The sequence below is a fragment of the Pituophis catenifer genome, unplaced genomic scaffold (assembly GCF_029215685.1).
Source record: "Pituophis catenifer annectens isolate HBS135680 unplaced genomic scaffold, rPitCat1.0.hap2 SCAF_3, whole genome shotgun sequence".
In the NCBI taxonomy this organism is placed as follows: domain Eukaryota; kingdom Metazoa; phylum Chordata; class Lepidosauria; order Squamata; family Colubridae; genus Pituophis; species Pituophis catenifer.
In genome coordinates this window covers 81,541,754-81,554,019 of record NW_027256883.1, presented here as the reverse complement: position 1 = coordinate 81,554,019, position 12,266 = coordinate 81,541,754, and the positions used below count along the sequence as shown (strand labels likewise).

At 43.9% G+C, this 12,266-nt stretch overlaps 1 protein-coding gene across 1 annotated transcript in view; it reads right to left on the bottom strand.

Moving 5' to 3' along the window:
- Nucleotides 1-12,266, bottom strand: part of LOC139316029 (cadherin-10-like) — a 105,204-nt gene that overhangs the window by 31,016 nt on the left and 61,922 nt on the right. Inside the window, exons 3-4 of the mRNA XM_070942577.1 lie at nt 4,211-4,330; nt 1,598-1,765 (exon numbers count right to left, since the gene is read on the bottom strand). Of these exons, the coding sequence (XP_070798678.1) occupies nt 1,598-1,765; nt 4,211-4,330 (288 nt within the window). The remainder of the gene's footprint in view (nt 1-1,597; nt 1,766-4,210; nt 4,331-12,266) is intronic.

Sequence of the window (12,266 nt, the reverse complement as noted above, 5' to 3'; positions counted from 1 at the left end):
TAATAACTTGAATATGGATTGGACCTGATGGTCCAAATGCCATTTTCCAAGTCTATGGTTTTATTTTTGTTTAAAAAATATTGTTAAAAACATGCCCTCCTATTTCAAAATGTGATGTAGCGATGCATTAGCAGCTACAAAAAGTCTCCTTTGGTAAAGAAGCTGTTGTTAGTTGTTCAAAATTTACTTTTGAGAAACATCGGAAATGGATCGCCAAATACCTTCTTGAATCCTTTCTCATGCTGCTTGATTTTACAAACTGAATAAGGAGAAAGAAATAGACAGAGTAGATGAAGATTAGCTCTTTCCAAAACTTTTTCAGTAATTTTGTTTTGGAAAATTGAAATGCATAACAAGCTCTCTATTGCCCTAAAATATATTAACTACAAACATTTGGCTTTGTGTTTATGGCTTTTTGAAGATTTCTTTAAATAGCTGAGGAATGGGAGCTTCCTGTTTCAATCTGTAACCCTGAATTGTAGTCATCTTTCAAAAACCCTTGTTTTGCTACAAAAAGCATTCATATTTTGGTTTATATCGCTTAAACTATTATATTAACTTCCACACATCAACAAACACAGATATGCTCTTGAAACTTTAATTATAGAATCAAGCTCAGAAGAAATCATTCTTCTATAGCCTGTTTTGGTCAGACTATACCTAGACCAGGGGTGTCAAACTTGCATCATCACAGTGGCATCACATGACGTATCGGGACTTCCCCCCCTTCGCTAAACTAGATATGGGTATGGCCAATGTCGCATCCGGCCCATGGGCCATGAGTTTGACAGCCTTGACCTAGAACGTTAATTTCAAAGTACAGTTTAGGAAAGGAACTAGCAAAATTCAGTATGTTCAGAAGAGAACAATTAATTAAACGATTAATATATTAGCAATTAATGTAAGGTACCTATAATGGAGGGGAAAAAAACACAAGTTTATATGAAACAGCTGAAAGTTTTGGATATGTTTAACCTTGACAAGAGAAAAGAGCAAGAAGACACAATAGCTGTCTTCAATTATCTGGTTGGTTATCATGTAAAAGATGGGGAAGAATTGTTCCAGAAAAGGAAACAAAGAACAATGGGTTTAATTACAAATTCAGTTGGACATCAGGAAAAATTTTCTAACAGTAAGAGTTGATTAACAATAGAGAAGAATGCTTGGGAGGTGGCAGACAGTTCTTTGTAGGAAGTATAAACTGGATGGCCATCTGGTAAAGATGCTGAAGCAGTAGATTCCTGTCTTGTGTAGTTAGTTGAACTAAATAATTTCCAAGGTCGCTTCCAACCCTCACATACTAATGTTATTTCTTCCATTCCTTTTGTGGAGGAGGGAGGGTGAAAGAGTATCATTCCCTGCCATTATGCAAAGAATTATCCAATATTAAGCAATTGTTCTTTGCAACTGTATTTTTCTCTAACAAAGTTGTCCTTCTAACATCTCATTTTACTTTTCAATAACAGTGAATAAATCTGTGGATAAAGCCATTTTTGTATGTGCTCCGTAAACTAGATTTTTTTTTTTTTACATTAAACCATTAATTCTTTCATTCTGATATTTTTGCAGCACAGAAGGACAATTAAAGGAAGCTTACTCTGTGGGAATCGAGGTGGATTGTCATTGACATCAGTCAGGGTGATGTTCACCATGGTGGTTCCTGATAATCCACCCATCTGGCCCCCCATATCCTTTGCCTGGATAACAACCTGATATTGCTCTCGGTTTTCTCTATTCATATTTGGCAGAGCTGTTCTAATAATACCTGAAAAAGAAACAAACAAACAAACATTTGTCATCACTCTGTATGGAACAATATGTCTGTGATTTAGAAAAGAATTGTGCAAATTGTCAAGCACAGTTTAATGAATACATTGAACACAGAAATTACAAATAGGTGATAGTGGAAATTATATATTAAGTAACAGTTTATGCATTAAACAGCAATTCTGAGTCTGCAAGTTCAGACACTGAGGGAATATTTTTGAATACTCTGCATATTAAGAACAACAACAATCACCTCTCTAAAGTAGTAAACTAGTAAAAAAAAAAAAAGGAAGATAATTTTTGCATAACATACTCCCTCATGTGTTTATTTTAGTAAATGCAGGGAACTTTTGAGAAAGAAGGGAAAATATAAATTATCCACTATCTGAAATGCCACTGTCACTTCATTTTGCACAATGTACCCAACTTCTTTCCTACATATTCTTTTTTTTTAGTTACTATTATTAAACTTTGTCTTTGACAGCTCTTCTCATTTTTACATTATAAAGATTTTTTAACAAGTGACAAAGAATACATCTCCTGAATACATTCTTTTACATCTAGAGTATTGTTTTCAATCCATCTTAGACAAACCCGTGGCTTGACAAGATCAGAATTGTCTGCAAGTGTCAAATTCCATATTTTTGAAATATAACTCAATATTACATTTGCATTTTTAACTACAATGCTTTTTCACAAGGGTTATATTAATATATACATGATTATGCCTCACATATTTCAGCCAGTTTAGAAAATCTTCCAATTCCAAAGAGGCTGCTAAGTCATTCATATAAAATTTGAACACTGCTGGAGCCAAAACATAACTTTTCTCCCTCCATGTTGTGTGAGGAGATTGAATTAGTTAAGCACTATTGGGACTATATCAAATCTGCAAAAAGGACTTAAGAATATAATTGCATTATGAGAAAAAACCTGCCTTCTGACAGTTCGGGATTCTGTTCTCTTTCCCCATAAAATACTCTACCGACTCCTTTTAAGTCACAAAAAGATTATATTTTAGTCCTCAGGAATATTTCTCTGTGAAATGGTATAAGATAAGACAGTGATCCAATATAGAATAACTTGCTCTGAACTCAGCCTGCTGAGTTCCCAAAATTTTAGAGTCTGTTGGCCACATTCCTAACTTATTTAAGAGATGCATAGCTTAAAATTTGCATACCACTGATAACAAACCAGTGGGGCAAGAGTTGGAAAGGTATTTTGAAAATCTTTCTTAAACACAGGTACTACAAAAGTGTTTAACTATTTTTCAAACTAAGTTCCACTGATTTTCTGAACCTGGATACTCACATTACTTATTCCATGCATCATATATATTGCTGCTATTAAGTTTCAACACTTTTTGAAGTTTTCTGTAGAATTGAATTGTGGGTTTTCCTTCGGATACAGCATATTTTAAAAATCTATTATGCTGCTTTGCCCCTGGACCTGTTGAAGTTAGACTGCATCATTTTGGCAATATGTAAATCGTATATAGTACTAAGCACAGGATTCAGATAAATTATATTCAAAATGTAGGGTCCTTGGTGCTCCCTAAATGTGACTGTTTTCTTGCAGAAGTTTCATTACCCAAACTAGGTAACATCATCAATGCTAGTAAGGAGTGGGGTTTGATTTCAGTTTATATTCTAGTGGTTTTCCCTGTCAGTGTTGGTGGGAATGAAGCTGCCAAGCAAGCTAACAGTAAACAGCCCAACCAAAGAAGCTCTATGACCACCTCCACCAACACTGACAGGTCAGACTACTAGAATATAAACAGAGAGCAAACCCACTCCTTACTAACATTGATGATGTTACCTAGCTTGGTTAATGAAACATCTGCAAGAAAACAATCAAGTTCAGAGAGCACCAAGGACCCCTCATTTCAACTCTGTGCTGCAAACAATTTCCTTTATATTCAAAATGTAACTTCCTAGAATCCTTGAAGTAATTCATTTTTTTATGGTACTGTGTTTCCCTGAAAATTTTTTTTGAACCCTGAAATAAGCGCTTGGCCTTATTTTCGGGGAGGTCTTATTATTTTGGAGCGTATGGAGCAAGACGGGGCTCCTCTTGCCATCTTACCTGATTTTCCAGCTCTGTCTCCCTAACCCTAATCAAAGGAAATGGCGGGGACCGGTTGTGCATACATTTGAATATTTTCAGGGAAGGGCTTATTTTTGGGAAACATGGTATGAATCCTTTCTTTAGCAGTTTTTCCCTAGCTTCAGATTAGGAAGCAACAATTTCTTAGGTAAATCCAGATCAAAATTTAACTGCTACCCAATTAGTACCCAGATCTGAATTTTGTTATAGTAATTAAGTAACATTTTCCCATATACTTTAAGAGCTATTTGGAATATGACACACAGCTGAAAAAATAATGTGAGTATCATTTTCTGACAAGGCAGAAATCCTTAATTAAGAACAATAACTACAACACCTGTTTCTGGCTCCACAGAGAAATATGGCTGGCCCTGGAGTATGCTGTAGATAATTCTGGCACTATTTCCATATGAAGGGTCATCGGCATCAGAGGCTGTGACTTGAACAACAGAAGTACCTGGAAAATTCAAATGGAAATTAATTAGGGATCATGGCAAAACAAATGCCCCTTATTTTTTTTACTGTTGCTCTATTCATGAAAACATTTATCAACATTATATTTTGACCAGAGAGTCGAGAGGCCTATAGATAATTATATTATCTTTACTGCAATAAGAATGTAAACACCTCAGCATCAGATATTCATGAGATTCATGCTGCTTACTAAAAACTGCAGGTTTTTTTTCCCTTTTATACTCTTTCTTCATAGTAGTGCCTTTCCCAAATCATATCCTGGAAGGTTCAGAATTGCGTACATCTCTCTCTCTCTCTCTCTCTCTCTCTCTCTCTCTCTCTCTCTCTCTCTCTCTCTCTCTCTCTCTCTCTCTCTCTTTTGTTTTTCCTCCTGTCAGTCTTTTGAGAAAAAAAATAATAAGTATCCCCTTTTCAGAACTTTGATAGTTGAGGCATCATTTTTAGTGATAGGCCATATTTTCTCCAATTTCTAAAAAATAAAAATCACCATTATTTCAGCATGTCATTTCTGTGTTGTTGCCAACATTTAAGTCTCAAAACTCTTTAGTATGTTCACACCATGTATGTTCCTTTTTGACACATTATCAACTGGCAGGATGGGAATGTTGCAAGGAAAAAGGAAATGCTAGTGCTTTTCTGGCAGTTCTGTGACTTTAGTAATATTTAGTTGACAAAGGAACTTTGGCCATGTTTCACCATAAATATAAATATTGCTTCTTGAGGCAAGGAGGTTTTCTTCATATATTATGTAAAATAATATGTGTATTATTGGTTCTTGATGTATATATAATTGGGTGATAAAAGCACAGACACATACTTATCTAAAGCCTTTTTTAAAAAAATGTCAGGGAATGTAATGCCAACGTACACATAAAGTATCTATGTTCCTTGAAGAGATGTTGGCAGCCCCTGCCTCTGAACTTGTTATGTACTTTTGAAAGGGTTTCTATTCTAGCATTTTCTGTAATTACCAAATAACAGACATGAGAACAGAGGGTGTATCATTTCAAAGATGGCTGGAAGATGATATCAACACCATGCCATAAATCACTATTGAGGAAAGGCCTTAACAGCTTGCAAGCTTCTAATTCTACATTCCACCTTACCTGCTACTGAATGGCTGCCCACCTCTGTTTTAAAAGATAAGGAATAATAGTGGAGAAAACGTCTTCAGAACTGTTATTCAAGGAGGCATCTCACACAAGCAGTGCAGTGGTAGTGAATTGAAGGTGCTTGAGGTGTACATATGGCTGGTTAGGAGTTATTTCTCCTGGATTATCTTGTGAATAAGTCAAATCAGTTTAAATGTATAGAAGAAACTTGCTAGCAGTCCTGGAGGGAAATTAAGCAAGAATGGGGAACCCTTATATCTCTTTTCTTTCCTATGCTGGCATAGGAACATCTTTTTGAAAGACAAAAACCAGCCAGAACTGGTTGCCATCATTAAATCTTGTGCCAACCTTGCCTATTCATTTCTTAAACTCTCGCAATTTAGTAACAATGGAAAAAAAAGTCCTGGAAAATCTTTACACACACCACACACACACATTCGATAAAGGCATACCAGGAAGACACAATTTAATCCATCAGAGATAAATGTCTGATAATTAAAGCAGGAGATGGGTTTCAACCGTTTAATAAAATTGTAAGGAATAATTTGGTCAGTTTTAAAGGCACAGTGAATTCTCCCCTGTAGCTTTCTTGCCTTCCCTTTCCCCATGCTAATCACTTGGAAGACTAATCCATGCTGATCAATTTGAATACATTAAGAGCTTTCCTTTCTATTTCATCTCTATCTTTAGCCATTTTAGAAACTGCACAGCCTTCAAAGACCTCTGAGTTAAATTTAAGTGAAACTCCTGACTCAGCCTTCCAGCAGTACCCTGCTTGTTATATTTCTGCATATTATACTTACCTTTCTAGAGAATTATTTCATTTTTGCCTGCCAGCCATGCTTTTATCCCTGTCAGTGGTATACTCATGTGCATTGCATTGTAAAGCTCTCAGCCCCTATGCAAAGCATTCAAGAATTTCGGAAGGAATTTCCAAACTGTGTAGTACTGTTTTCCATTCTATTTCCTTTTTTTTTCCCAGCTAATGAGCTTTATCTAAACTCATCAAGGAACCATCTTTTAAGAAACTATCATTCTTCTGTATAATACTACATATAATATTAAGTTCCACTGGTTAATTTTTTCCACTGTTAGGAGGAACAATTAACCAGTGGAACAGCTTTTCTTCAGAAGTTGTAGGTGCTTCATCACTGGAGGTTTTTAAGAAAAGACTGGACAGCCATCTATCTGAAATGGTATAGGGTCTCCTGCTTGTGCAGAAGAGTTGGACTAGAAGACCTCCAAGGTCCCTTCCAGCTCTATTCTAATTGATTGATTGGGCGATTGAAGTAATATTACTCCAAGAAAAACAAGATTCAATAGGTTTCCCTTTCCTTCTTTCTTGAAATTTAGAAAACCCTCAGTGAGAGTTATTTACATTATCTATCTTCAAACTTTTGTGGCCCTTGAATGTGAGAAGGAGCGTTGGTCCTACCTGATACATTCCTTCTCATTGAGTGGAGACAGCAGCCAGCGTGCAGTAGTGCCCATCCAATCAGCTTGAAGGACTGAGTCTGCCAATTATTCTTAGTCCTGCCCTTGTTGCTGGGCAGGCCAGTTTTGGCGAAGACTTGAAGACAGACTCGGCGTGTGGGAGAAGGAGAAAACCTCAGGAGAGAGATAGGACAGGAAGCAAGCAAGGTTCAGCCCAAGAAGGGAGGGTCTGGCTGCTGTCTCCACTCAACGAGAAGGAACATATCAGGTAGGACCAACGCTCCCTCTCCATTGAGAGTGGAGACAGCAGCCAGCGTGGGATGTACCCAAGTTCACTGTCCCGGAGCCAGGGGGGGATCCTGCTGGACCGTAGCAACCTCCCCAGCAACAACCCTTTGAAGGACCCGGCGTCCAAATGCAGCCTCCGCCGATGCAAACTGGTCGATCCTGTAGTGTCGAATGAAGGGTCCAGGTGAAGACCACGTAGCCGCCCTACAAATTTCCAGCAAAGGAGCCTGCGCCGCCCATGCAGCCGTCGTAGCCGCGCTGCGGGTGGAATGAGCTGTCAATCTCGAGGGTTGTGGAAGAGAACGAAAATCGTAGGCCGCAGCAATAGTCTGCCTAATCCAATGACCGATGATAGAAGACGAGACTTTACAACCCTGATTGGTAGGCAAGAAAGAAACAAAAAGAGACTCCAATCGGCGGAAAGGAGCCGTCCTTTTCAAGCAGATCCGCAACGCCCGCCTGACGTCAAGGGGATGCCAACACCGTTCCCGTGCATGAGAAGGCTGAGGGCAGAAATCAGGTAGGATAATTTCCTGTGAACGGTGGAATACAGAATTAATCTTTGGCACAAAGGTAGGGTCCAAACGGAGGACCACTCGATCCGAGTGGGAGACACAAAGGTCCGGGAGAGTAGACAAGGCAGCGATTTCCAAGATGCGGTGGGCTGAGGTTATGGCCACCAAGAAGGCCACTTTTCAAGTAAGAAGTCTTAGACTGGTGGTCCTGATCGGCTCGTATGGAGGGCCCGTAAGAGATTGTAAGACCAGTGGAAGGTCCCAGGTCAGATATCGGTGCAGCACGGGAGGGCACAAGTTCTTGGCACCCCAGAGAAAACGTCGGATTAGGGGGTGCTGAGCCAGGGACGACAAGGAACCACAGGTAAGCACAGAAGATAATGCTGCAATTTGCCGGTGGAGAGTGTTAGGAGAAAGGCCTTGAACCAGTCCCTTTTGCAAAAACATAAGTATATGTACAATGGAAGGTTGAAGCGGCGTCACGCCTACCTGATCACACCAGGAACAGAAGGCCCGCCAGGTGGCCGAATAAATGTGGTCAGTAGAAGGACGCCGGGAGGATTGTAATGTGTGAATAACGTCTGCTGGAATGTGCACCGCCCTCAAGGTGCACCGCTCAACCTCCAGGTGGTCAGGGTGAGCCAGGCCTGGTCCGGGTGCGTGAGAGCGCCCTGTGAGAGAAGATTGTCCTCGAGGGGCAAGCGCCACGATGGGGTCACCGATAGGGACATAAGGTCCGCAAACCAGGGCCTCCGAGGCCAATGAGGCGCCACAAGGATCACTTCCGCTCGCTCGGATAGAATTTTGCGGATGACCCTGGGAATGAGAGGCATCGGGGGGAAAGCGTATAGGAGGCCCAACGGCCATGCAGTCTGAAGAGCGTCGATGCCGGCTGCAAGAGGGTGTGGGTATCGAGAGAAGAAGTGCGGAAGCTGGGCGTTCTCGTGAGTCGCGAAGAGGTCGATTACTGGAAGGCCGAAGCGAAGGCACAGGTCCCGGAAGATGCGCGGGTGGAGGTGCCACTCCACATTGTCGATCCATCGGCGACTCAGCCAATCCGCCTGAAGGTTCTGTACCCCGGAGATGTGCTCCGCTCGTAGTGAACACAGGTGGCGTTCTGACCAGAGACCCAACGCCATTGCCACCGCCAGAAGGGACCTCGATCTGGTGCCCCCCAATCTGTTCAGATGCGCCTTGGCGGCGATGTTGTCCGTGAGGACGAGGACGTGGGTCCCGAAGATCAGATGGTGGAACGACTTCAGAGCAAGGAAGACCGCCTGTAGCTCTAGCCAATTGATGGGACGACGAGATTCCGATGGCATCCAAGTCCCTTGAGCCAGTTGACCTTGGCAATGGGCTCCCCAGCCCAGGAGGCTGGCGTCTGTTGTCACCACCACCCGGGAGGGTTCAAGGAAGAAACAACCCACAGCGAGAGCAGGGGAACGCCACCACCGGAGAGACCGGCGCACCACAGGAGGAAGCGGGATCGGTTTTGATGAAATGCCTCTTCCCACCTTCTGCAACGGCAAGAGAAACCATTGGAGTTCCCTGGCGTGTAGCTGAGCCCAGGGAACTATGGCTATCGCAGATATCATCTTACCTAACAACTGGGACAAGACATAGGGGGACACAACCCGACACCCTTCAACTTGAGCGACCAACTGCCTCAGGCTATTCTGCCTATCGGGGGAGAGAAAAACCTGGCCCTGAAGAGTGTCAATCAGGGCACCCAAATGCACAAGGCGAGTGGAGAGGGTGAGGTGGCTCTTTTCCAGATTAATGGAAAAACCATGGGCCGCCAACGTCTCCACTGTCAGACGTACGTCTATAGCCGCCTGCTGAGGCGAGGAGGACAAAAGCAGAATGTCATCTAAATAACACAAAAGGCGAACTGAACGAAGGTGGAGACAGGCCGCCAGGGCAGCCAGCACCTTCGTAAAGGTGTGGGGGGTGGACGAGAGGCCAAATGGTAGAGCCCTATACTGGAAATGTACTCCGCCATAATAAAACCGCAAAAACTGTCTATGGGAAGGGAGGATAGGGATGTGGAGATAGGCCTCGATAAGGTCAATGAAAGAGAGGAGATCGCCCCTCCGAACTCCATCAAGAATGGTCTTTAAGGATTGCATTTTAAATTTACAGTACACGACGTACCTGTTCAGACGTTTCAGGTCCAGAATAGGATGCCACCCCCCCGATGATTTGGGAACTAGAAACACCCTTGAATAAAAACCAGAGCCTTCCTGACCAGGGGGCATAGGTTGAATTGCCCTGATAGACAGGAGATGCTGAACCGATGAGTCCATAAGGGACCACTTTTCGGGATTACGAGAAATCAGACAGCAGACAAAGGTGTTGGGGGGGGGCAACGAATTCGATAGCCAAACCAGATCTTAAGGTGGCGAGGACCCACTGATCTGAGGTGGACTCCTCCCAGATGGCGGCGAAAAGGCCCAATCTACCGCCAATGGGAGGGTTCGGAATGCAATCAGCGATGGCGATGGGCGAAACGACCTCCTCCCCCTCGAAAGGGCCGCTTAGAGGCAAACGGACATCCCCTGACTGACCTATCCTGCGAGCCCCGGGGCCTAGCAAAGGAACCCTCATGCCGATAGAAAGGGGAGAAGGCAGAGGAGGAACCCCCCCCCATCAGCACCTCGAGCTGGAGGACGAGGCGGGTAAGGAGAAAAACGGGACTCTCCTCTATGGTAGGTAGCAGCTAACACCTTCTTTTTATCCCTAGTTTCCGTAAGGAAGGGGTCTGGGGCCTCCCCAAACAACTTGGATCCATGAAATGGGACCGACGCCAATCGCCATTTGTGCCTGGCATCCGCCTGCCAATGGCGGAGCCAGACCAAGCGATGAGCCATGACAGAGGAAGCCAATGACTTTGAGGCAAATCTGGCGGCATTCAGAGTAGAGTCGGCGGAAAATTGTACAGCCGCAACAATTTTGTTTAAGTCTTGCCGAATTCAGGAGTCACCTGGGGGCAACTTTTCTTGTAACTGCTGCAGCCAGAGCAAGGTGGTCCGGTTGAAGAAGGAGGCGGTGGTGACCGCCCTAATCGCCCAGGCAGAACTTTGAAAGACTCTTTGGAGCACAGGTTCGGAACGACGCTCTTCAGGACGGAGACCCTCGCCAGGCTCGCCAGGAATATTAACGTTAGGAAGCAGAGCCGCAACAGGAGCATCAATAGAAGGCAGCTGAAGAAGAGCGTCGAGATCCGAGGAGACAGGAAAATTCTTCCTGTCATTGGATGAGAGTAGAGGAGCTGAGGCCGGAGACTCCCACTGGTGCTTTACCACGTCCAAGAAGAGAAGAGGTGTAGGTATAGAAGAAATAGGCCGAGCAGGTTCTGCAAACATGGGGTCCAAGGATCCTGAAGAAGACTGAGCTGGGGTCGGATCAGCAGACGGAGAAGACAAACGGGCCGTATTAACGGCCTTGAACAATAAGGATTTAAACAAGGCCTGCGGAAAGAGGCTGGTGAAGGATGGTTGGTCCGGCGGAAGGTTTTCATTCTCCGACAAATCAGAGTCAGCGAAGTCAAGGCCGAATGATGACTGGAATGAGAACAAGTCGGAGATTCGGGTCGAGTCAAATGAGCAGAATCCTGAATTGACCGCTCCGGAGAGGCAGGAGAAGCCGATCTAACTGACCCCTGCTGACTCGAGTAAGAAGACCGGGCAGCTAAAGATTTTTGTACCGCCGCTTCAATCATTTGCTGGAGTTGAGCTTGATTGAGTTGGCACGATATCATGTCTGAAGAAGGAGCAGCGCCAGAATCAGAAGGAGGGGGGTCCTGCAGGACTGCAGAAACTTGACCAGCCGGTTGATTTGATGAATCCGAGCCCCACAAGTTGTCCTCGGAAATGGTAACCGGACAGTCTTGAAGAGACAGCTGGTCTGGAGTAGGAGGTCGAGGAACCGATGTAGGAGCTGGATCAACCGTAGCAGAAGATGCTTGTGTGTGAGGAGGCGGCAACTTGGTACTCACCCATTCACAGAGTTGGGATAAGACCTTGTCCCTTCGTTTCTCCATCTTGGAGGGAGCCGACAGGCTACGCTTGGAGTGATGGTGAGAACGGGAGGAGTGTGAAGCCGAGGAAGGGACCCCAGGGGCCTCCTGAGCTGATTTTTGGGTAGCAGACAAGGCATCTGATTGGCCAGCTTCAGAGGAACTGGCCTTCCAGCCGTGTTTAGACTTGAAAGGGGCTTTAGGCATAGCGGATGGCAACAGGCAGCCACAGCAAATCAGTAACACAGAGGTGGGGGCGCTAGACTCCACAGATCAAAAGGGAGCGTGATAAAACTCCACACAAAAGTCGGCCCAAATTTCAATAACTCGCACAATGGCCACCAGTCAGTAAATGAGACATAGATTAAAACTCAGAAATTGCAGAAAATGGAAGCTGTGTCAAGGCCAGGCCCCAGAGTAAACGAAGGAGACTGATGGCAGGGAGGCCGTTAAATGAGGCAGGTCACAAGTCCGGGTTGCTGCCACGCAAGAAATGGGGGCGTGAGACCCCACCAACACAGATATCAATAGCGCGGAGCTGGGGCACTAACG